This window comes from Bidens hawaiensis, unplaced genomic scaffold (assembly GCF_021521415.1).
Source record: "Bidens hawaiensis isolate Kalapana, Puna unplaced genomic scaffold, B.hawaiensis_p1.1 tig00001685_1, whole genome shotgun sequence".
Classification (NCBI taxonomy): Eukaryota; Viridiplantae; Streptophyta; class Magnoliopsida; order Asterales; family Asteraceae; genus Bidens; species Bidens hawaiensis.
Genome location: NW_027491095.1, coordinates 3,092,333 through 3,116,016, shown reverse-complemented (window position 1 = coordinate 3,116,016; position 23,684 = coordinate 3,092,333). Strand labels below are relative to the sequence as shown.

The window sequence follows — 23,684 nt, the reverse complement described above, 5'->3', positions numbered from 1 at the left end:
GACAATCTTGAAACCAGTACTAGTACGAGTAACAAACAACCTTAATTAGTCCGGTATCGGTACTTGCACAAGTACGCGACGGGTACCAAATTAGTACAAGTACCAAATTGGTCGCCGATTTAATGATAAAATAGTATTGAAAACCCCTAATTCGACCGCCGACTTTAAGTGATTTGTTTGTTGGTTCGAGTCTTGGATGTTATATTATTTAATATTAAAAAAAACGTTTGGTACTTTTTTAATAATAACATGGTTGGAGAATTTACTTTATATATTATATATGAAAAATCCCAATTAAACCCATGTATATTCCAAACAAGTATAAAATACCAAACGTACCCGTACTTGTATCCGATTGTACATGTACCGAAATTCAACAAAAATGAGAACCAATACTCGTACCGAATAGGCTAAATCGGTACGGGTACATATACATGTACGGGTACGAGTATTTGAAACAAAAGCTCATCCCTAGATTAGTGTTTAGGGTTGGAGATGCCTTGAGAACGTTCCCTATTACATCACTGAGGAACCTTTTCATGGGTGTTAACATTGGGGGATCAGCATAATGTTTTTGTTTTGGTAAATTAGGTTCCTTTGAAGGTCAGTTGCTTCATTTGACGCATTACACACGATTACCTTCCTTTTTTGAGAAAATCTAAGGCGTAGAGGTGTTATAACGCATAATGCAAAATGCCATTTTTGCAAATCTCTGACGTGGTGGATCATTTATTTTTCTCTTGCGATTTCTCTACATCCTTATGGAATTTATTTCCTTCTTGGACGGGCTTTACGAATTACTCTCCGATCAACAAAATCAATCTACAAGCATTGTTCAAGGTTTCTTTTGATTGATTTGAAAGACGAAAAATACCAATGCATATACCTGTCATTTTCGAAAAACTGCGTAACATATTAAAATCACTTATTTAATTAAATTAGATAATAGAGATAATAAAAGCTCAGTGTCATTCTCCTTTTGTATTTAGCAGCTAAGACCACTCCCATTGGCAATCTCATAATGAGATTTGTGGGTCCAAAGTTAAAAAAAAATTGAAAAAGAAAATTTACCAATCTAGATTGGCAATCTGGGTTGACTAAAAAAAATAATTAAATACACGATATTTCTTTAAAAAAAATTATGAACATTCCGACATAAATTTTATTTAAAACAGATTTCGTTAAAAAATACTTTTTTTAAGTTGGGATTGGTTGTGAATTTGTGTAAAAGATTGGGGTGAATTAAATTATGTAATGTGAAATTGAGATTGTAAGATTGTTGATGGGAATAGTCTAAGCCTAAGCATACATTATTATTCATTCATTGTCATGCCCTCTCATTCGTCACGTCTGCGTCACCTTAATCATATTTTAGTGTTTCATATCTTTTCAACCTCACCCTCAGCCACATGGGTCATTTCCTTATTCACCATCATTTTTTTTTATTTTTATATAAAAACAATTCAAAAGTAAAAAATATTTTATTGGTTTAGAGCTTGGGAGGGTTTTATCGGCAACGTGGCATGCCAGCTCGGATTAACCTAATAAAATAAAATATAATTATTAAAAATGGAAAAGAAAAGAAAAAGGTTATAGGTTGACAAGTGACACCAGTGACCAGTGGTATATATATAAACGTTAAACCCACGCCGCCGTGACCACTGTGGCATTGCAACTAACAACCATAATCATCCACCAATACCCACACTCCGATCCACCAAAAATGAACCGACGAAACCACATTCCGCCACTACTCCCAACCAGGGGCGGACCCACATAGTGTGGATCGGGGTCCCGGACACCAATGTTTTTTAAAAATTTATTAGAAGCGGTATATTAAATTTTTTGAGGACCCCATAAGATTTAATACTTGGAACCCATACTATTAATGTTGATGTGGTCTGGTGGAAAGTCCCTTGTTTTATCTTTGAAAGGTCATGGGTTCAAGTCTTACAAGGCTCAGTTTTTGGTTTTTTGTGTTAATTTTTAGTGTTAATCAATCATTTGATTGCTAATGTTGCAATGATAACTTTGGAAACATTCAAACACCTCTAAAATACATATCATTGTTTTCAACTTTATGCATGGTTTTCTTTAGAAACATTCAAACACTTTAAAATATCAGTTTTATTTTTCACTAGTTTAAGTTAATGGTTTTCAACACATGCTTATGAAAGGGTGGATCTAGGTTCTATCTCAAAAATGTTTAAGAAAGGGAAAACAAAGTGTTTATGTGTTAACCCGACCCATTTTGACCCGTTCAGGTAGTGATGATTGAAAAGAAAGTTTTATTATGATATTGTTTTTTATTATGTTCTTCGCCTCGACCGACCTGAACAACGACCGACCCGAAAAATTTGAACACCGAAAATATGGGACCCCATTGGCAAAAAATCCTGGGTCCGCCACTGCAGTCCCAACTCCACCACCTCAATTCATGATCAGAAACCAAAACACCACCACCGCCTTACATCGCCACCAAACTCACCTCCTATTCACCGAAAACCAACGTCTGACGGCGGCCAACGCGTCTCTCTCGCAGTCACTCGCCGCCGCACAACAGGAGGTCCGCCACCTTTCGTCGGTGGCCGGGCAAGTGAAGGCGGAGAGGGAGGCGGCGGTGCGTGCGATGGAAGATCGGGCGGCGAAGGCGAAGGTGGCCGGTGAGTGGAATGATGAGCTGGCGAAAACGTTAGGTGAGGTAAGGAGGTTGGCGTCGGAGAACAAGGAGCTTGAGGAGAAGCTGAAGAAGGTTAAGGATGACGTGGTGGAGGTCGAGGAGTCTGATGAGTGGAAGCAGTTGCCGCTGGTCAAACAGGAGATTGAAATGATGAAGAAAGAAAGAGATTGAAAGAGGAAGGTAATAATAATATTATTATTATTATTATTATTATTATTATTATTATTATTATTATTATTATTATTATTGTGGTTATTATTATTATTATCATTATTATTATTATTATTTGTTTTAATAGTTTGAAACCCTAAGTCGATTATTTTGATTATGTTTGGGGTGTAACGTAGTTAATACTCGAGGCGTTTTTAGGACTGTAAACGAATCGAACGAAAATGAACATGACAAATTCATCTTTGTTTATTTAACTTTAGCCCAACACGAACGTATAATTGAACAGATTTTCATATTCATATACGTTCATTTAATAAGAAAATAGGCATGTTCGTGTTCGTTTGAATTACTGAACACAACTGAACAAGTGTAACTCTAATACCTCACAACTCATCTGAAATATATTTAAATTACTGGATTAGGATTTATGGTTAGATACTTTTATTTAGTCTGATAGACCGTATTCCCGTCAAGAATACAAACTTTAGTGGATGATCACGATGATTTATTTTTTTCAATAAAAATTAACCAAGTAAATATATATACGTATATAATTTAAACGAGCCCCTTTATGTTTATACGGTTATGTTCCTTAAAAAAAACTTTAAGAACTTTATTTATATTCATTTATATAAATATAACTACTTATGTATTTTTATAAAATTTAAATGAACATTCATAAACGGATGAGCATAATATATGTTCATGTTTGTAATAAAAGAGTTTCCCACATAAGAGTTCATGAACGTTCGGTTCGTTTACAGGTCTAGGCGTTTTGGTTTTATGTCAATATCAGTTAGGTGTTTAAATGTTATTATGTATTTATGAAGTCTGATCAATAAGGTAGAACATGAACGGTCGACGGGGAATCTTGCTGATATCTAAACTTAAATACGTTATGTCGCGTACTATGTAACATTAAGACATATATTGCTTTATTAGTTAAGTACTTAACGTAGGTTAACGGCTGTTAATTAATATATGACTGATGTTACAGTTAGCAGTTATGGGTTTGTTATCGTTAAACAGTTAGACATAACCACCATCGCGTGCATATTTAAACCCTTGATTGCATCTGTATTTACTTACCAAGTTATTCGATAATTCGTTTAACCATTTCTTCTGTTCACAATTTACTTTATATTCAAGACCGTCAAGTTATTTGATAATCCGTTTCTCGATATCAGTCGTATCTAATACGCTGTATGAATTAGACAATCGACTAATTTGTGATTGTGATTATGTTTGCAGGGCTGTAATTGAGCATGAGAGAAGAGTTTATGACTGTAGCGTCAACCAAGGTCAAGTCATGGAGAATTATAAGATCTTAATGGCTGCTGAAATCGTAAAGCAGCAGGTGGAAATTAGCGACGCAGAGAAGAGAGCAAGGGCTGCAGCTGCATTAGAAGCCGCGGAAGTTAGTGACCCAAGGAAGAGAGCCAGGGCTGCAGCTGCATTAAAAACCGCGGAAGTTAGTGACCCAAGGAAGAGAGCCAGGGCTGCAGCTTCGTTAGAAGCCGCTTTGATTCCATGTAGTTTTCTACTCTACATCTTCTTTATTCCTTTATTTCTAGTATTTGATTTGAGTCAATAAGCAAAAAAGTTAAGATTTGAGTTCTTTAAACAGGTACTTCAAAATCGACATAATGCAGTATACATCGCGTACAAGGTTGAAGGTTGAGTTGGTTAATCGATATCATGATGGAAGCATAGTTTTTGGTTAGTGATTACATATTACAAAAGAATACCGTAGTACACATGGTATATAACAGTCTTTTGACATATTACAAAAGAATATCACAGATTTTTGGGTTTTGGAATCAAGTGTTATGAACTATCTTGGTAATATTAGTTTCATATGTTTTATAAACTTTATATGAATACATATGAAATTATCCCTTTTATTAGCGTATTTAATATACGCGCGTGTTGCTGTTTTTAGTATTTTAGAAATCTTATTGCTCATGTTTCCTTAGCACAACATGCATTAATATCCTGTCTGCCATGGCAAGAAGTTAAGACGATGTTTGGCGTTTATATAATAAACGAGCGACTTTAAACACCTTTTCTTGCCCATTTAATTAAAAGAACGAACAAGAACACCTTTTAGGTTTTAGGCCGTTAGCTTATCATTATTATTTTATGGATATGATGCAGTCTGTTCTTTCAAAGTATTTAGGCTCATTAGCTTATCAAATTAGCCCATTAGGTATTTTGTTTATAGACTTAACGTTTATTCTTCAAAAGTTTGAAGTAGTTATTGGAGGTCCAAATCATAACCGTTACTTTAATCGAACCAAAACCAGTTATTAACTAATAACTGGTATGCTAGAAACCGGTTAGTAACCGATGGTTAGAAACTGGTTATACATATTTGAATTAGAACGGTTATAAGGTGGTTAACCGGAACCAGTTGATTTTAATAGGTTAGTAACTGGTTATAAACGTTAACATTAGACTTTAAACATTATGACCGTTTTCTAATGGCTATATAGCCGTTAGAAATCGGTTATTGACCATTATAACCGACCTAAGTTAGTATACGCCGCTGTTTTTCTGTCTGTCTTTTTACATTTTTGTTCATATATGTTTGTTTGTTATTAGTTTTTTAGTTTAATAAAGTGTGTTTATTAAACAGTTTCGTATTTAATTAACTTTATTTGATTTTTGTAAATAACGGTTATTGGTTAACTGGTTCGGTTAATAACCTGATTGGTTTTCATGATTATAGATTTGGAGCATAGAAACAGGTTACAAACCGTAACCTATTATTGGCAATATCTGGCTTTGATTGTTAGACCACAAACTAGGTTCGATTTGTAACCAATATTACAGCATTAATTTGCACAACTAGACAAGTAGTGGTTACCATTTGTAAGTGATTGCCAATTGAATAATAAGTTAGTAACACTTACAGAATAAACTCAAATATATAATTTTATCCAAAATGGTTGTTAATATCTTATATCGTGTTACTTCATTTATGTGTTCGTTTATTTGTGTTTGTTATGTTTATTTGCATTTGTGAGCAATTTGTTTAGGAAACGCACACGTACAAGAAAATATGTTAGGTTAGTTGTTCGTTTTTGTTTATTCAGTTAAAGTAATAACGGCCAACGCGGGAAAAGCGAAGAGTAACTGGCAAAAAAAAAATTGGAACATCAAGAATTTATTTGTTTGTTTGCCTTAGAACTTAAAGAGGTTTTTATCATTCATGCTAGGTTCATACATCAAGTTTATAACATTTTATCTCACATTGAAGCAAATGTTACGCTTATGAAAACTACTAGGAAAAAAGTGTGTAAACATGCCATTAATCTTACATAAACTTTCTTATGCCAACATGGTCATCCAAGAAGCTGCCATTGATGAGATGATTCCTGACAGTGTTGACTTTGACTTGACATCATCTTCCTTGTAGCATACATGATCGAACGGTTTTACTGCCTCATTTGGAGCGGTAATCGGGTGGGATAAACCGAGGCAAGTTTGCGGCACGTTAGAACCTTTATAAGCTTTACATATGTAACTTATGAAATTTACATAATCCTACAAGTACAAAAATGAATGTCATTAATCTAATTGCAAATAATGCTTACAATTTTAAAAATAATATTCAGTCTAGTCTAGTCCTGTGTAAAAAGCTCGTGGCTCACTCTCGCTTGAAGCTCGAAACCAGTATGTATATATTATATTCCTTTTGTAAAAAGATGATACAGACTTACAGATGTATTTATTAAATTTCTATTAAATAACTGAGCCGAGATCAAGCTCAAAGAGCCGGGCCCAAGCTTGGTCTGACTCGACTCGGCTCGGTTCGTGAACAACCTTACAAAACACTCACATCATAAAGTGGTTGACCGTCAACAACGACCCATGGCACATAAGCATGAGGAGGTTGAAGAGCCTTTGTTTCTTCTGCATATCGAACCTCAAGCTGCATAATAAATGCATAATATAATCAAATCCCATGTGAAGAAGCAAGAACTTATTAACAAGAAAACGAACCTCGTGTCCAAGACCGCTACTATAACAATCAGCAACAGGTTTTGGATCCAAATTCAGGGTCTCAAAACATGATTCCCACTCAGTGTACTTTCCTTCATGATTTAATCTTTCCACACAATAGACAAAAGGAAAGTGGTCGGTCTGCATTAAAGATTTGTGTTAGAAGGAGCATCTTTCTAAAACCGCCATGTCTTTGAGATTTCAGATGCCTTATGCGAATACTAAAAGTTGGGGCCTTATACATAACCCCCCCCCCCCTAGATTGATGATACTTCATCATCATCATCATCATCGTACTCAGTATATCCCACCAATAGCAAAGCTATGACAGGGTCTGAGGAGGGTAAGATGTAGACAGCCTTACCTCTACCCCATGGGGATAGAGAGGCTGCTTCCGGTGAGACCCCCGGCTCGATAGTAGTTTTGCATCAAGCCTTGGACATAAGGCACATAGCACTCAGTCATCGGGACGCCGGCTGATTGGTGCATGTACCCCTGTCTTTCGGCTATCAACGCCACCACATGATGCCTGATTAACCATCCATCACTTTTAACGTTATTTCACGAGATTAATAAAATAACGTCAAAATTAGTGCAATTTTACGTTTGCCCACCCGAGGGTTCACACATATATACATTATATGTGCGCACCGCAAGCAAGGCAAGTTGTGTATTAAGCAAAGATTGATGATACTTGTGATAAAAAAAAGTTATTTAGCCAGGAGGGGCAATGTTGGTGCCCGGCCGGTGCACTTTTTATGGAGGCCTTATAAGTTATAAGCCCACTGCCGTGATAAACTCATTCTAATACCATGATTTTGTTAGTTGTTATGTTTTTTACTATAACTTTAATCGTCATTAAAAAACTAGTTTACATTATTTAGTTTGTTAAGTCTGAGGGGCATACTTTTTCCGGCTTGGTTGGGATACGTGAATTCTCAAGGCCACCACTTGTTATAGCAATAAACAAAGCAAGGCTAAACAATAAATAAATCATAGTTAACTTGGCTATTATGTGTAACTAACTAATGGGTAACATGAGTAATGTTTTTATTTTTAATGTTTAATGAGGTATTTAGGATAATGCGTTATATCTGTATTGGGCTACGTTTGTCGTTTTTGAGTTTTAAATTAGACACTGTTGAATCTTACCACATCAGGCCATGCATGAATTGCACAAGCTTCTACAGTATTAAGCAAGCATTCCCATTCACCATGCTGCAACATTAAATAAAAATAATAATAAAAAGAAAATCTTTACACAAATCAAGCAGTATTTGTTGTTTCAGTGAACTATGGGTAACGAGTTGAGCCATTCGCGGAGTAATTTAATTAAATTTGATCAAATAAAAAAGTTCGACACGAGCCAAGCCTTATCGAGCCTGAGCCAAGCTTGAGTCTTAAATGAAGCTGGATTAGTTATCGAGCCCGAGCTTAAGCTTTGTATGGAAAGAGCGTTTCGTTTAGGCTCGTTGGGCCTTTACAAGCCCTGTACGTGTAATTTAAAACTTTAGCTCTTTGGGACAACTATGTAATAGTTTCACACTATACAACCTAGCTCGATTTAAACCTTAGCTCGCTTAAGGCATTACTCGAACTTAGGCTCGTTTAAGGTTTCTTGAAATATATAAAAATAATTAGAAATGTTAAAAATCAATAACTTAATTAATAAATAATATGTGAGTGAACATCAAACTTTTGAAAAAGTGCTCGAGCTCGAGCTTGGCTTGGTTCGGCTCGTTGCACCACAAATGTTTAAACTTTAAACCACTCAAAACAATATGCTAATGATAGAATAAACCACAAACCTGACAAACAATTGTCCCATCAGAGCTAATCTTAGCATTTCCATAAGGACTAAGCTTGAGATCAACGATCGAAATAAAGCCATTATCAAATATCTTGTATAGATGGTTGATTATGAAATCTTCACTAGACGGACACAAAGTTTCAAAGTAAACTGTTAATTTCACTTTTTCTTCATTAGCGACGACGATTTGCGACGACAATGCAAGTAAGGAGACTATTAGAAGAAGAGAATCCATCACGGTGAATTGAAAGTTTGGGTGTTTATTTCTAGTGGTTTTGTAGACAAGATTGCCAGGTTGATTGAAATACGTGCTATGCAATTCACTGACTCCAACGACTGAAAGGAATAATGACAAGCGGTGAGCTTATCTTTACTAGTGTCTCTCTAAAAGTTTATGTATTATGTTACGTGACGAATCGCTTGTAAGTTATTCAAGATCTACTCGTTAGAGCTCGAAAGCTTGAACGAATGAGTTTAAATGATCTTGAACTCGAGCTCAAGCTCATAGCTCAAACTTTACATAATAGATAATAGGTTTGATTAGACTCGTAAGTCTAAACTGGCTTATAATTCATATACTTATTATTGTATATTAAAAGTTTGGTGTCGCAAGTGACCTTATTGGTCCACTTGGCGGCATCTAATTGACTCTTTTTTTGTATTGTTTTAAATTTGATCTTTAAACGGTTATTCGTGTTGAATCATCTCCATAACTCCTGGACCGTCAACGATTGGTTTTACCGAAATTTTTGTTTTAATTCTGGTAACGTAATAACAATGTTTTCAGACCCGGCCCGGACGTCGACCTGAACACCTTACCGGGTCAAAGGTCGGACCAACCCGGGAGGGCGGACCGGTGTTTGACCCGGATGACCCATAAGTAATATATATTATATATATATATTTATATAAATAAATTGAAATCCTACAAAATTAAGCATAATGATTTTCCAAATTCAGATTCCTACATAATGAATTATATAAGTATGGCCCAGGTTAATAGCTAGAAAAGTGTTGGGTCATGCTAGATTATTTTGTGATGAGGTCCAGTTTCGTATTAATAATACTTCAAAAGAGGGGATAGGGTTTGTTTTGTGATGAGGTCCAGTCTCGTATTAATAATATACTTAAAAAGAGGGGATAGGGTTTGGAAAATTAAGCATAATGATTTTCCAAATTCAGATTTCTACATATTGAGTTGTATAAGTATGGCACAATGTTTTATTTATTCATGTTATTCTTGAGCATTACGTTTCATACATTTTGTTACTCTTAACCCCAATAATAATCTCATACAACCTGATAATAATCTCAACATATTACTATTAAGGAAACCGATAATATATAGTGGGATTTTCAGGCCAAACAGATTATATAATAGAAAAAATATTATTGATCCGGATCAAATAAGGTTGAGACCAAACTGGACCTAGGGTTTAGAGAAAATAAGAGTATCAAAATGAGCTGCAACCAGCAGGTGATGGCGACACACAAAGGCAGTTAAAAAGCCGGTACAATTAATGGCAGCGACACAATGTTTGCTGGTAGTGCTCGCAGCTTGTCAACTTAAAACTCATTTTAAATTATAAAGTTCTATCAAAATAACAAAGATAAAGACAATATATATAATTTGAATAAAGCAGCAAATTTGCCTTTTAATTTTCAGTAAACCCAAATGAGTTCTTAAATAAATCAACCCATTCTTGATGAATGATTAAGCATCGACTATAGCTTTAGAGGCTGAAAACAAAACGATTTTAGTTTATGAGCAACACAATGTTAGTAGAGGTAGTAATCGTGTCAAGTCAACCTCAAACACACTTAAAAGCATCTAGCGCAAACTCAACCCATTTATACGAGTTGTAGATAAATCTATAAATTAAACTAATTTTAAACATGACAAATTCACTTGCAAATTCTACAATAACATAAATACAATATGTTTATTAAATGAATTGAGCACAAACATTGCTGTGTTTGCCAACCCAAAAAACCTAATTCTTTTCTTAACAAAATGATAAATGAATTGTTGATAAACAGAAGACTTTATGTTTGCTAAGCCCAGGTTCTACTTAATCATACATGATGCAAGTCTGTTTACATTTCTAGGTTTAAGTGGTCAGCATGAGGTCAAAAAGAAACGATTAGGCATGTTAGTCGTGCCATTCAACAATCGTCATTGCTCCATTTTCTCCCAGCTTCACCACAAAACTAACAAAAAAACAACATAAAAATCTATGTACTTAAATATTAGAGAAAAGTATGGATCAACCTACAGTTAGCTCCCAAATCTAGTTAACTAATGTTTTAAGAGAATGATCCAATTTGACTCGTATAATTTAAGGATTGCAACACGACCCCATTAATTAATAAAAACACGTCATAATTGTCACGCTCAGATCAACCCTGTTTTGACCTTTCTCAACTACCTTTTGACATGCTACTTAACCCGCTCATCTAATCTTGTACCAATCCTTAATACCTAGAATCTAATCAAGATACTAAAAGTAGACACGTACGAATGGAGTTAACAAATGTCAGCCACAAAAGCCCAAAAAAACAATTTTACATCGACCAATTCAGGATACTGGTCTTTTGACAGATATAAGGTCTAAGGTTTATATCTACTACTTGTATTTGGTTATTCAAAGCAACAACACTCACCTGAAAATCTCAACCAACCTACCTTAAAGAAGCATTTGGAGTACATATATCATCCACTTGATCTCCTCCTTGTAATGAAATGGACTACAATAAATCCTTCTCGTTTCGTTCACAGTTTTACTCTAAATAATTGTGCTTGCTTAGTATGGACGAGAGCGGTTTCCTCCATGATAATTCCTATCTGGCCCACCATCTCTGTTGTTGTCTCTACGCCTATCACCACCACCACCATAGCCGCCACCTCTTCCACCGCCGCCGCCACTGTTTCCACAAAGAAGCAATATTAATAGTCATTTCAAACCTTTTTCTTGTACCCCAATTTGCATTTTTAATGCATAAAAACTCCTTAAATCTGACACGCTAATTATTCGTACAATGTTTAAAAAAGATATGATAAAAGATGCTCCAGACCAACCCAATCAATGTCAACCAGTGCTAAAATATCTTTTCCAACTCATTCCCAGCTTTGCCCAACCCACCCATTTTGTCACAGCTAAATTTCTATGAATGAAATAAAAGACTAAAGGAAAGATATTAAAATAATGATTAAAAAATAACAACTAGATGTTCATAATGCCAGAGACTGTTGAACATAACAAAATAATAACGAAAACACAATTGTTTGTGCCAATCAAATATGATGAAAACATATCCTCAAAAAGGGAGTTTGGAATTAGCATACAGAACAGAACACTAGAAACATTCATGTTAATGGTAGATAAAAAATGTTAATTTTTATAATTCATCAGCGTGTAATCAAGGCAACTGAGCTGACAGACAGTATAATAATACACTACAACCAAACACGTATCCTTTAGGCAATTCTGATCAAACTTAGCACAAGAACACATGTAATACAGTAAGAAAAAAAGATGAAAAAAAAATTGTAGAACATTTCAATTCAACTGATTGAAACTTATTATACCAAAACAGAAAACTGAACATAATAAAATAACTTAAACATTGACCCTTTAAATAGAAAAGACAAGAAACCCTAAAACCAATCAAATGGAAAACCAAATAGAGACAAATATCTAAATCAATAAATCCTAACATAAGACTCACTAGTCACCAAAACTGACCCATACTTATAAAGACTAAACAGCCCTTAATTTAATCTAACCCAAATCAGACTTGAAACCTTGCACACCAAAATTAATCAAATCTCCCCACTTCGCAGCTTTTCACCCAAACGGTCAAGTCTTAAAGCCATCAACTTGCAACAAACAGAAGCCTCATAAACCTAATAGCTTGCTGAAGCTTATAAACCGTTATTTTCTTACGAATTTATCCTATACAAGTCATGAATATACATGATGATATACGATTCAGGATTTATGTCTTACGAAGAATTCGACCAAAAAGCAATAAATAAACACACGAACTTAAACAAAACAATGCTCGCCTCTTTTCCAGTTTCAAAATAAAAAATATCAAAACCACAACTCACAAACTGTGACCTGCAATAATTGACCCTATTTAAACAGACCGAAAGCCCAAACCTACTATGACTAAAAACCCTCATTAATTAAACTAGACAAACCTATCTACCAATATCAATAAACATAACCCATTTAAATTCAAATACCAATCTAACAACTCAATAGTTGAAAAAAAAAACAGCTTTGTCTTCATGGTTTTACCCGTAACTGGTTAGGATTAATGCTTCAAGGTCCAGGTCATATACATGAAGAATATCTTAAAAACAGAATTAATGCTTATATGTCCAGGTCATATACATGAAGATTATCATAAAGCATTATCTTTGATTGCATATAAAACAGTAATGGAAGCATGGAAAGAAGCACTCTAATCAAAAGCTATTGCCTAAACACTGAATTTTCCCCATCCCCAATATCATGAATACATTAATTATATATGGTGAAATGTAAAATAACATGTATAATTGTATAAAAAGGTAAATAACAACATACCCTTGACCATAGGCAGAAGGGGGCCTTGGAGCAGATTTCTCAGCCATTCCAACACTAATTTTGTGACCTCTCAAATCATAACCTGATTAGCAATATAACAATTAAATTTAACCATATAATACAATAACATAAAATTAAAAGAAAAGTGAGGAAAAGGCCGCACCGTTGTAAAATCCGCCAGCCGAGTGTGCAGCAGAAGGATCCTCATAAACCAAAGCAGCATCTCCTTTGTTCTTCCCTTGTTCATCAGTGTAAATCTTAATGTTATAAGGCCACTGATCCTTATAACCTCGCTTCTGCTTAATTCTCCCAACCTATAAACAAGAGGTGCATGCAACTGTTACACCATAAAACCGATCTGTAACCGAAAAAATCAAAATAACTGAACCCAAATATAAACCAACAATTTGGTTTTTAAGAATTTGTAAAAACCAAAGCTTCAGTTCGGTTCCGGTTTTGCACGTAATTAAAACCAAAATAACTAAACCCAAACAAAAACTGACAGTTTGGTTTTATGTTTTCGTAAACACAAAAACTGGTTTGGTTTCGGTTTGAGTCTAACTAAAACTAGAAAGACCAAACCAAAATAATGAAACCCTAACAAAAGTCAACGGTTTGGTTTTGTTTTTTGTTCTCATAAAACCAAATTTTCTGTTCGTTTTCGGTTTTGTGTGTAATTAAAACATGAAATAACCAAATCAAACCTAATTTATATAACTTCCTCTTTTTATATCGAATGAAGAAGTAAATATAACAGTTTAAGAAACAATGTACCACAAATAGTTTAGCCCAAATGTATAATAAGCAATTAATCATTAACTAACAAAAAATAGACCCAAATTCATTATTATTGACTAATTAATTTCGGCCCAAAATTTTCAAGCTCAAATGGTAAAATAACCAAAACCAAACCAAACCAAAAACTAAAAAAAAAGGAGACGGTTTTCGTAAACTAAAACAAAATAATCGGTTTTTTATTAGGTGTGAGCCCAAAACCAACCTACACACACCTAAAAGTCATTAATAAAACTGAAAAACAGAGAATATTGCTAAATAATGTAAATATGTAATAGATATGAAAGTGATGTTTACTTGTCCAATGCCTCCAAAAAGCTCTCTCAATTCATCAATAGTAACATCCGGAGGCAGATTTGAAATGTAGATACGTGCATTATCACACGATTCATCACAATTCTCATCACACTGCTTGACCTTTGCAGATGCTTCATCAGTAGGACCACCACCATAACTGCCTTGATTCTGTTGACCACCACCATAACTGCCTTGGTTCTGTTGACCACCACCGTATCCACCAGTTGACCCACCACGATCGCCAGCATAACCACCAGCACCTCCTCCATAGGAAGGTGGATATGAAGTCGGTCCACCATTGTAGCTTGCAGGAGGAGGAACAGCATCAGTTCCATAACCAGTATTACCCACATATGAGCTCGGTGGTTGAGGGTAACTACTATCAGGTCCACCATATCCAGCTGCAGCACCCTGACCATAACCGCCGCTGCTGTCTCTACCCTGGTTGCCGCCATAAGAACCGCCACCACTTCCTCTGCTTCCTCCGCCACTTCCACCATCATAGTTACCCCTAGATCCTCTATCACCACCATATCCCCCTCCACCACCACCTCCTCCTCCACTGCCGCCCCTATTGTAACTACCGCCATCACTGCGTCCACCACCACCTCTACGGTCACCACCAGCACCGCCAGTGCCAGCAGGAGAAGGAGTGCCACACTTGTTGCATTCAGTTCTCCAAGAGAAATTCGAGTTGCCACAGCTGCAAATACAATATTAAAACAAAACTTTAAAATTATAATAATTGATAAAGTTCTTTCTGAACATTGAGATTTGTAATAAACATAAACGTATAGAACTTGAAATAAAACAAGTAATCTTCTATATCATATACGATAAAAGTAACTGAATTGGTAAAAAAAGAAGAAAGCATTCAGCAACAATATATGAATAAAACACACACTTTTGTGTAGACATTAAAACACATTATCACATCATTACAAAAGAATCATGCATTAGCATGTCTTGTTGAATTTACTTATTATAGAACATTAAAACATGCCAAAAAAAATAAAGGATAACCATATTGAAAGATACTTAGAACATGTTTGGGATTGACTTTGAAAACAAAGTATTGGCTTTTTCAAAAAGCCATTTTAAAAATCCAGGATTTGTGGCTTTTAAAAACAGCTTTTTAACCTTAGCAAAAAGAAATGAAAAGGTCTTTTGTAATTGTCAAAACACTCTTTTAACTTATCGTTTTCAAACTCAATCCCAAGCATGCCCTCGAAATGGCAAATAAAAAGATAATCTAAGTGTATTTGCCAGTATAACAAGAACTAGTAGAATAACAATACTTCCTCTGTAAAAACAGTCTATTTCTAAAATAACACACTTATACAAGACTCAAAATAGCTTTCAACTTAAGCAAATAAACCTAATGAATTGTCAATTAAATGAATCAAGTACAAAGCTTAATAAACAAATTAGTAGGTACAATTGTGCAAAAAAAAGCTCAAAAGATGGTCAAATTACCCCGGATTAGGGCATGGCCAGTCTCCTTCTCTACCACCTCTCCCACCACCGCCTCCGCCTCTACCGCCTCCACGTCCTCGGTCTCCTCCACCATATCCACCTCCACCTGAAATTAACCACAACAAAAACACAAAATTCAATTAAACGGTTCAAAAACACAATCACAACCGAAACTCGAACCGATTCACCGACCACGATTCTGCGAATTACCATATCCTCCACCACCGCCGCCACCACCTTCTCTACCACCACCTCGACTCTCATACCCTCCGCCACCGCCACCGCCTCGGCCGCCACCTCCACCGCCGTATCCACCACCTCCGCCACGGTTTCCGCCGAAAGATCCACCTCCACCACCAGCGTAACCGCCGCCGCCGCCACCACTGGCTCCGTAACCTCCGCCACCGCTGCCTCCGTATCCACCGCCGTAACCTCCACCTGACATCTGGTTGTTAGGGTTTGGTGTTTTGAGATAGAATATAAATAGAGTGAAATGAAAGGGGAAAGAGTCACGGGAATTTAAGCATATTTATAGTGGCCGACGACTATTGTAACTTTTTATAACTTTATAGTACACAAGGTTTTGTGGGAAATTTCCAGGGGTTCATGGTTTTGTTCGAAACTGTTTAAATCGGTAATTGGTTTGGTTTTTTAGTTAGTTTTTTTCATTATCGATCTATCAGTATCAAAAAATTCAAATCGTATCGAACGATTTGGTTTACGGTTTATAACAAAAACCAATCGTGTATAATCAGATCGGACTGTGTGATTTAATTATTTTATATTTTTAAATATTTATCTACTATTATAATAAACAAAAATGTTAGTTGAATCACAAACTTCTTAGTTGATCTAATAGTTTGCCAAATGACACTAATTTCTAATTTAATTTATTAATTTAAAACTAAAATTTAATTAAGATTTAAAACATTTCTTATCTAGCCCTACCATTATCCCATCCATTCCTTATATAGTCTTATTGTGGATTACAGCTAAAGAAGTTTGATTTATATTATAAAGTCATGTTCATTAAACCACCTCTTTTATTGATTATGATTGCCCAAATGACTTATTTACTTTTCTCACAAACATGAAGTATATTGACTCTTGGTTTATATTTTGTTCCAAGTTGCGTGCAATAGATCCGCTTTGTCAATGACAAATTTGGATGTTACCATGATAAAAACATGATCAGAAACATTAGCGAGTTGGGTAGAAACCAATTGATCAGATTATTCTAGGTTATTTTGACCAAAAAACCTTATTTGCAAGATCAAAAACATAAGCGGGTTGGGTAGAATGTCAAAGTGACGAATTTCATATGGTTTGTTAATGGTTTAGTAAACTGTAGCAATTTATTTGTATATATAAAACTTGCAACTTATTTGTAGTTTAGAGATTTATGAACTTTTCATTTTTCAATATTATATTTAATACGTAATTTTAATCATATAACGTATTTAAAGTTTATCAATTATAATGTTTTTATTGTCCAACCCGTGTAATACACGGGTTCCTAACCTAATATTTTATATGTATACATATGTACAGTTAATTACTATACATAATTAATTTAAAGTATATACGATATGTATTACAAAATTGAACCGGGATGGTTAAGAAAAAGATGGGCAGAGCCCAAATCCATACCGTTTTTTTACTTGGTAATTTGTGATTTAAATTCATGTTTTGCTTATTTCTTAATGCGTGTTTATTATTGTTAAATTAATCAAATGTATGACAACTTTACTAAAAATATATCATGCATTAATTTGGACATCTTATATAAAAATCCAACAAGCCCAAACCATGAAACCAAACCATCACTAAAGGTTTGGTTCGGTTTGGTTTAGGAGTTCTACGGTTCAGTTTTGGTTTACAAAAATAAAAAAACCGTTACCAACGGTTTGGTTAACGGTTAGACCAAAAACCGTGAAATCCGGACCATGAACACCCATATCCCAAAATATGTATTTTAAAATAACCAATTATAAGTTTTGGATACATATTCGATCTATATATTAATAATTTTGGGATCTTTTGTGCATTATAGGTTGTAAATCTTGTATTATCTTTTGTACACCACTATCATTCTCTCTTTTGTTTTTAAATATGTACACGCGGAAGTAAATTCTATGACAAATATTCAATCGGTGCGGTGAAAAAGATGGTGGATGTGAAACCATAGGCCTTGGGTTCGATTTTTAGAGTGGCTGGTTTTTGTTCTTTATTTTTCAAATAAATATGAATGTTCAAATAACTTTGTTTTTACATATATATACTCGCAAGTAAAATTTCAAACAAAGAATCCAGCTGGTGTACGTTGTGTAATAGTTGTTGGATGTGAAGCCATAGGTCTCTTCAACACTTAAATTGGTCGGTTTTATGCTTTATTGTTAAAGTAGTATAGACGAGCTAACTGGTAACAAAATGGTCGTATTGACTATTTGAGCTTGCAAACTACTTGGTCCAGTTAATCTTTTGTAAAACTAATCGGGACGATGCATTTTGTGAGCCAGCTACTCGCGTCAGTTAGCATGTAAATTACTCGTCCTTCCAAACATTTAAGATCTACTTATTACGATGAAAGCATTAATGCAGTAGTCGTGGGCGTTATTACCGAGGCATGCGTCTTCTTTGCTTATGACTATGTGGCGTATTTTTAGTGGTTCTATAAACTACTCATTTCGTCACACAAACTATTGGTCATGGCTAGCTTTCGATGCCTATTTTAGGAATATAATGAGAAATGTATCTAAAACTTGAAATTGTTTTTTTTAATACCTATTTTGGGACTTTTCGGGGTTTTATTTATAAAACTAGAATTGTTTTAGATAAAAAAAATTAATTACATGTATGTTTCCAGTTTACCTACATTACATGTTTGCGTCCTAATTTTATAAAATGATATTTATGATCTCAATAATGTTACCCACAGCAAACAAACTGTATGGATGATATTTGTTAGTTGTCATTTTAGAAAACGAGTAGCAAACATAAGAGACCTGCTATGGTGGCATGGTGAACTTAAGAGCTGTTTGGTTCATTCAGATCTGAATGAACATCTGTCTCATTCAACAACAACAATAAGTCTGAATGATTCAGGCCTAATTTTAACCATTCAGATCTGTTTGGAACCAAACAGTCTGAAGTCTGAATGAATTTTCATTCAGATGTAAACAAACCCTTAGGCAACCATGGAATCCTTGATTGTGACCCCATTCAAAGGATCTCGTCCCTCGCCACCAATATTGCGTTGAGACTGAGTGCAAAAATCAGTGTAGGGTTGTTGTTGTTGTTGGTCAGATTTTCTAGCCGCCTGTTCAAGGGTGTGATGGTAGTAACGGTTGGGAAGTAGCATGAAGGGTCAAGCTGGCCACAATGACATTATTGGTGGCTTGATGTGTTTTCTTGTTTATTATGGTATTAACCTAGACTGAGCCTCATAGAATTTCGTAAGAGGGCACACTTGTTGAATCGTCCTGCCTATACCTTTGTAAGATTTGTTGACTCCGACAGTTAGTTGGAGAACCAACCATCGGTTGGTAACTGGAGCACCCACATTAGCTAATTGATCTACTAACATCTCTAATGTGTTTCCAATTAGCAATGATGTTAGAAAAAAAAATAGTCAAACTTAGTGGTTATAAATTTGTGTTCCATGTAGACAACCCTAAAACTTGGATTACATTGAAAAATGACTCGCAAACTATACCCTATATTGGCAACATTGTTGCTACCTACTGGGCAACATGGCTCAAGGGATAGTACTGTGTGTGTGTGTTGAGTTGGTAAGCACTTAGGGTGAGCGTCACCCTACTAGTAGCGTCACCCTATTGAGTGAACAAACCTATTTACTATGAAATAATGAACTTTAAATATTATTGTGTTAGTTGACGTTTCACCCGCACATAGCATGTTTCTTAAAGTATTTTCATGTAATCATGCATAGAGTACAAGGATAGGCGAATAACATACTCTTAGAGTTTGAAGTTCATAGACGATGTTAGAAAACAACGATGCATAAATTAATATTTTAATCAATTTTGTTGTTGCGTAACATGAATTCTAATATATTTATAAAGTCGGTATCAACTATTGGGGTCACATATCTATGCTCCGAAGCTAGGTGTGACAATTTTACTGTTTCGTCTTCATATGTTTTGCAATTCTACATTGTAACCAATTATGTATGCATCGAGATCATTGAAGAAAACTCAACTCAGACACTAAACAGGCTGCTCTATCATTTTAGGTATAAAAAAACAAACAACATAAGTTCTAGAAAAATATATATTTTCATGTTTTTTTCTGTAACACACACTTGCTGTTTAATGTTCAAACATTTTTCATTGTTTTAGAAAAAAAAACTCAGGTCATTTTGCATGTTTTAGATAAATAACTTTCTAGCACATTTGATGTTTAAAAAAAAAAATTTCACATAACACAATAGGTACTGCTTGATATCTATATCTTTGTGTCAACAAGATTGGCACACCTGTAAATCTGTAATCAACACAATCAACCACCTTCTTCATCAATCCATACTTCCTAGAAACACCAAAGCCAAAGCATGCCAACGAGTAATAGACTAAAGAGAAATCTGCATTTTGTCTCCATGGTTTATAGTCACGTTCGATGGGTTTACCCCTGATAAAGAATTTGCGAAGTTTGGGCCCCTGTGTTTCTCCAGCGGGTTCCTCTGACTCCTACCGTCAGTTGACCCGTCGTTGACCGTTAATATCGAAGGGTAATATAGTCTATTCCCTATTTACACATCCCTGATTCAATAAAGCCCCCGATTTAGGGTTTTTTTCCCCAAACACCCAATTACAAACCAACCGTTCGAACATTGAACCCCTAATTTTTCTGATCACCGTTAAAATCAAACGTTAACTGCACACATCGCAATGTCGACCTCGTATTCTATTAGGCCGGACAGTGAGTATTGTGACCCGTACGATCTATATGGTAAGGTGTTACCGTGTGTTCAAAATTTTCGTTTTATTTACTTGTCTGTTGTTAACGGGTTGAATGTACTGTTGTTATAGGTGAAAATTATTCAAATGCGTTCACTATAAAACTTTTCCATGGAGGGTCTTTCGCTACCGAGGGGCAGCGAAGATACGAAGGGGGGAAGATCACTTACGTTGATGAAGTTCAAGTTTCTGAATTTTGTAAAAGTATGTTGCTTGGAATACTTTGTAAGTTACAATATGGTTGTGGTACAGCTTGTTGTTTTCATTACAAACATCCGTGTATTAGTTTGGACTTGGGTTTTAAGCCGTTAGTTGAAGATTATCATTTTCAAGGTGTTTGTGATATGATTAGAGGTAGTGATGGTATAGGTACTCACATTGTTGAGATTTTTGTAGAACATGGCATGACTAGTGGTACTGAAATTGTGGTGTATGAATCTGGATTTGTACATGGTTTTGGTTTTGAAAGTGTTCATGAAGTGAGTGGTGAAAGTGTCCATGAAGTGAGTGCTGAAAGTGTTGATGAAGAGAGTGCTGAAAATAGTTCTAGTGAGGAAGATGATGACAGTTATGATAGTGATCGATCATATGAAAGTGATCCTGAGTATACGGCTGCCTTTCAAACACCCTTGGAGGATGTAGAAGTTGACATGAGGTTGTATAAAGCTATTGTAGATTTTGATGTGGTAGAAGCAGCAGCTGATCATATTAGTGATGATGGTTTAAATCCTTGCATGGATACCTATGAGAGCTCTGATGATGAGCGCTTGAGTGTCTTGAATAGTATGCTAAGAAAGTTCAAGGGTAAGGAAAGGAATAATGATGATGAGTGTCCATTTTATGTTGGTCAGTTAATACCATTAAAGGAAACATTGAATGAAATGGTTAATAGTTATGCTATTCATGCTAGAAGAGATTTGTATATCAAGAAGAATGATCCTTTAAGGTTTAGGGTGATTTGTTTGGGGACCAATCCTAATTTGGTTGCTGGTGAGGGGTCAAATGTGTCAAGTCAGGAAAAGTTGAAGGTAAAAAAAAGGGAAATGAAACCCACTTGCCCTTGGACACTGCACATCTCTAGACAAACTGTTGAGGATAATTGGTGTGTGAAAGCCATTCCCAGAAAACACGACTGTCTAAGAAGTAGAACAATTGGTTTGTACACGATGCCTACTATTGCCAAAGAGATTGAGGTTGAGCTACAAACCACCCCCAACTTATCTGCCAAAGAATTGAAGGCCAAATTCTAGCAGATGCATCAAGTACAACTTTCTGAATCCAAGATGAGAAGAGTAAAGACAATAGCCTTGCAAAGGAAGGATGGTGATCACACCAAACAATACACCCACCTTAGATCCTATATTGATGAGCTTCTTAAAGCAAACCCAGGTAGTACCATTAAATTAGATGTTGAACCATGTGCTAACCCTAACCTTAAACCAAGGCAATTTAGAAGGATATATGTGTGTTATGATGCTTTGGTTAAAGGATTTAAATTGCTTGGTAGAGAACCTTGTTGGTTGGATGGTTGTTTTATGAAAGGGAAATACCCCGGACAGATTTTGACTGCTGTCGGGACGGACGGTAACAATTGCTTGTATCCTGTTGCCTTTGCAATAGTGGAAGCCGAATGCACATACTCATGGAAATGGTTCTTAGATCTCCTTGGAGATGATATTGACTTGCCTCATGATGCCAATTTTACTTTCATAAGTGACCGACAAAAGGTATGTACACGTAGGATATTTTTGTAATAGGCTAACTCATGTACACTAATTATGGTGATTTGACTGTTGTAGGGACTTATTCAAGCAGTTGAGAGTGTTTTCCCTAGGGCAGAGCATCGGTTTTGTTGTAGACACATCCATGAGAACTTGAGGCAAATCTGGAGGGGAGATTTGTATAAAGGCTTGTTTTATAGGGCAGCATCGGCCACTTCTGTCCCCTACTTCAACATGGCAATGGAGGAGACTAAGAAAACAAATCTTGATATGTTTCTCTGGCTTAGTGAGATCCCGGCAGCAAGATGGTCAATATCACATTTTTTTAGGAAGGGCAAAAAGTGATATGTTGCTGAACAACCTTTGTGAATCTTTCAACAAGCAACTTGTTGGAGCAAGAGACAAGCCGATCATTACATGCTTGGAGTATATTAGAGAGTATATGACCATGAGGATTGTGACTGTGAAGAAGATGCAAGCCACTGCAAGGGGCCCATTAACACCGCAAGCAACAAAAGCATGGGATGAAATCCAAACAAAAGCAAGCAAATTGTCGGTTATGATGGTTGATGATGTGACTTACCAGGTATGAAAGCAAATTGACTATGATATTACAATCAATCTTTTGTTAATATGCAAATATGTTCATAGGTTAAAAGTCTGAGAAGCCAATGTGTGGTGAATGTGGGGGATAGAACTTGCACGTGCAGGAGATGGGACTTGACAGGTATGCCATGCAAACATGCTGTGGCAGCCCTATATAACATGATAGAAAACAACATGTATGTCGGTCCATTGGAGAAGTGGGTTGATGAAGCTTACTGGTTAGACACTTGGAAGAAGGTGTATAATCACCAAATCAGGCCCATACCAGGACCTGATATGTGGACACCATCAAATTGCCCAACAATACTAACTCCTCCAAAACATCATACCCAGGTTGGCAGACCGAAGAAGAGCAGGAAGAAGGCACTAGGTGAGAAGAAGAAATTGGCAGCTAGCAAGAACAGGAAGAGGAAGATTGAAGAGGTTCAGGAAGTGTTTTCTGCAGGAGTAAGACTTACCAGGTTGGGGCATGAAAAAAGTTGTGGAAGATGTGGAGGTTACGGACACAACATCAGAACTTGCAGGGCACCGATTCAACGATAA

At 35.7% G+C, this 23,684-nt stretch overlaps 3 protein-coding genes and 1 pseudogene across 3 annotated transcripts; 2 read left to right on the top strand and 2 right to left on the bottom strand.

Moving 5' to 3' along the window:
* Window positions 1-2,437: 2,437 nt before the first annotated feature.
* On the top strand, window positions 2,438-4,445 carry LOC143592400 (uncharacterized; annotated as a pseudogene).
* A 1,606-nt stretch (window positions 4,446-6,051) lies between these two features.
* LOC143591550 (gamma-interferon-responsive lysosomal thiol protein-like) lies at window positions 6,052-9,064 on the bottom strand. The gene is made up of 5 exons (XM_077071736.1): window positions 8,668-9,064; window positions 8,012-8,077; window positions 6,860-7,000; window positions 6,696-6,788; window positions 6,052-6,400 (listed from the first exon to the last, which is right to left on the bottom strand). The coding sequence occupies exons 1-5, from the start codon at window positions 8,902-8,904 to the stop codon at window positions 6,185-6,187; spliced, it is 753 nt and encodes a 250-aa protein (XP_076927851.1). The 5' UTR covers window positions 8,905-9,064; the 3' UTR covers window positions 6,052-6,184.
* Window positions 9,065-11,395: 2,331 nt separating this feature from the next.
* On the bottom strand, window positions 11,396-16,376 carry LOC143593432 (transcription initiation factor TFIID subunit 15b-like). Its single transcript, XM_077073065.1, has 6 exons — window positions 16,028-16,376; window positions 15,836-15,941; window positions 14,360-15,062; window positions 13,431-13,581; window positions 13,268-13,349; window positions 11,396-11,594 (listed from the first exon to the last, which is right to left on the bottom strand). The coding sequence occupies exons 1-6, from the start codon at window positions 16,278-16,280 to the stop codon at window positions 11,474-11,476; spliced, it is 1,416 nt and encodes a 471-aa protein (XP_076929180.1). The 5' UTR covers window positions 16,281-16,376; the 3' UTR covers window positions 11,396-11,473.
* Window positions 16,377-22,983: 6,607 nt separating this feature from the next.
* Window positions 22,984-23,684, top strand: LOC143592389 (uncharacterized). Its single transcript, XM_077072326.1, has 2 exons — window positions 22,984-23,121; window positions 23,187-23,684. Exons 1-2 carry the CDS (start codon window positions 22,984-22,986, stop codon window positions 23,682-23,684), a joined length of 636 nt encoding a protein of 211 aa, XP_076928441.1.

What these genes read in the sequence shown, in the direction of transcription:
- LOC143591550 (XM_077071736.1), bottom strand. Translation starts at nt 8,904, where the DNA reads ATGGATTCTCTTCTTCTAATAGTCTCCTTACTTGCATTGTCGTCGCAA. An exon ending in GTAGCGGTCTTGGACACGAG is followed by an intron (nt 6,789 to 6,859) that starts GTTCGTTTTCTT and finishes TTTATTATGCAG; the next exon opens with CTTGAGGTTCGATATGCAGA. An exon ending in ACGGTCAACCACTTTATGAT is followed by an intron (nt 6,401 to 6,695) that starts GTGAGTGTTTTG and finishes TTGTACTTGTAG; the next exon opens with GATTATGTAAATTTCATAAG.
- LOC143593432 (XM_077073065.1), bottom strand. Translation starts at nt 16,280, where the DNA reads ATGTCAGGTGGAGGTTACGGCGGTGGATACGGAGGCAGCGGTGGCGGA. An exon ending in TGGTAATTCGCAGAATCGTG is followed by an intron (nt 15,942 to 16,027) that starts GTCGGTGAATCG and finishes GGTTAATTTCAG; the next exon opens with GTGGAGGTGGATATGGTGGA. An exon ending in TGGCCATGCCCTAATCCGGG is followed by an intron (nt 15,063 to 15,835) that starts GTAATTTGACCA and finishes TTGTATTTGCAG; the next exon opens with CTGTGGCAACTCGAATTTCT.
- LOC143592389 (XM_077072326.1), top strand. Translation starts at nt 22,984, where the DNA reads ATGAGGATTGTGACTGTGAAGAAGATGCAAGCCACTGCAAGGGGCCCA. An exon ending in TTGATGATGTGACTTACCAG is followed by an intron (nt 23,122 to 23,186) that starts GTATGAAAGCAA and finishes ATATGTTCATAG; the next exon opens with GTTAAAAGTCTGAGAAGCCA.